Source organism: Hippocampus comes, unplaced genomic scaffold (assembly GCF_001891065.2).
Source record: "Hippocampus comes isolate QL1 unplaced genomic scaffold, H_comes_QL1_v1.1 C16390607, whole genome shotgun sequence".
Lineage (NCBI taxonomy): Eukaryota > Metazoa > Chordata > Actinopteri > Syngnathiformes > Syngnathidae > Hippocampus > Hippocampus comes.
In genome coordinates, this window is record NW_017830769.1 from 1 (window position 1) to 390 (window position 390).

A 390-nucleotide genomic window follows, 5' to 3' on the forward strand; every position below is an offset into this window, starting at 1 on the left:
TTTTTTTGGGGGGGGATGGCGCTTGTCCGAGTCACTCTTGAGCAGGGCTCCTGGCTCATTGACACTTGATTTGAATCCAGACTCAATTGGAAATACCTGATGAGGACTTCCCCGAGATGCCCCGCGAGCGCTCCGTCCACGTACTCTTCCGTGTTCGCCAGCTGCCCACCAACATGACACGCAACGCTCACGATCAGGTAAACTTTGCTGTCGGTCGATTTGACGTGTTAGTTGCGCCTCACCTGCATGTTCATGTAGCCGTCCACAGAGACCAGGTAGCCTTTGTACTCCATGCCCCACTTGAGCTTCACCATCACCGGCTTGCCCGTCAGGCCGTTCAGGAAGGGCTTGGGGTTCAGTGGTAAACTCTGCAACAAGGGGACATTTTTT

The 390-nt window shown here is 54.4% G+C and overlaps 1 protein-coding gene across 1 annotated transcript; it reads right to left on the reverse strand.

The window, feature by feature from the left end:
• Positions 1 to 5: 5 nt before the first annotated feature.
• LOC109508638 (small nuclear ribonucleoprotein F-like) lies at positions 6 to 384 on the reverse strand (the record flags this gene model as incomplete). The annotated part of the gene is made up of 2 exons (XM_019858665.1): positions 243 to 384; positions 6 to 161 (listed from the first exon to the last, which is right to left on the reverse strand). Coding segments are annotated over exons 1-2 (228 nt in total), but the record flags the coding sequence as incomplete, so codon positions are not given.
• Between the last annotated feature and the right edge of the window lie 6 nt (positions 385 to 390).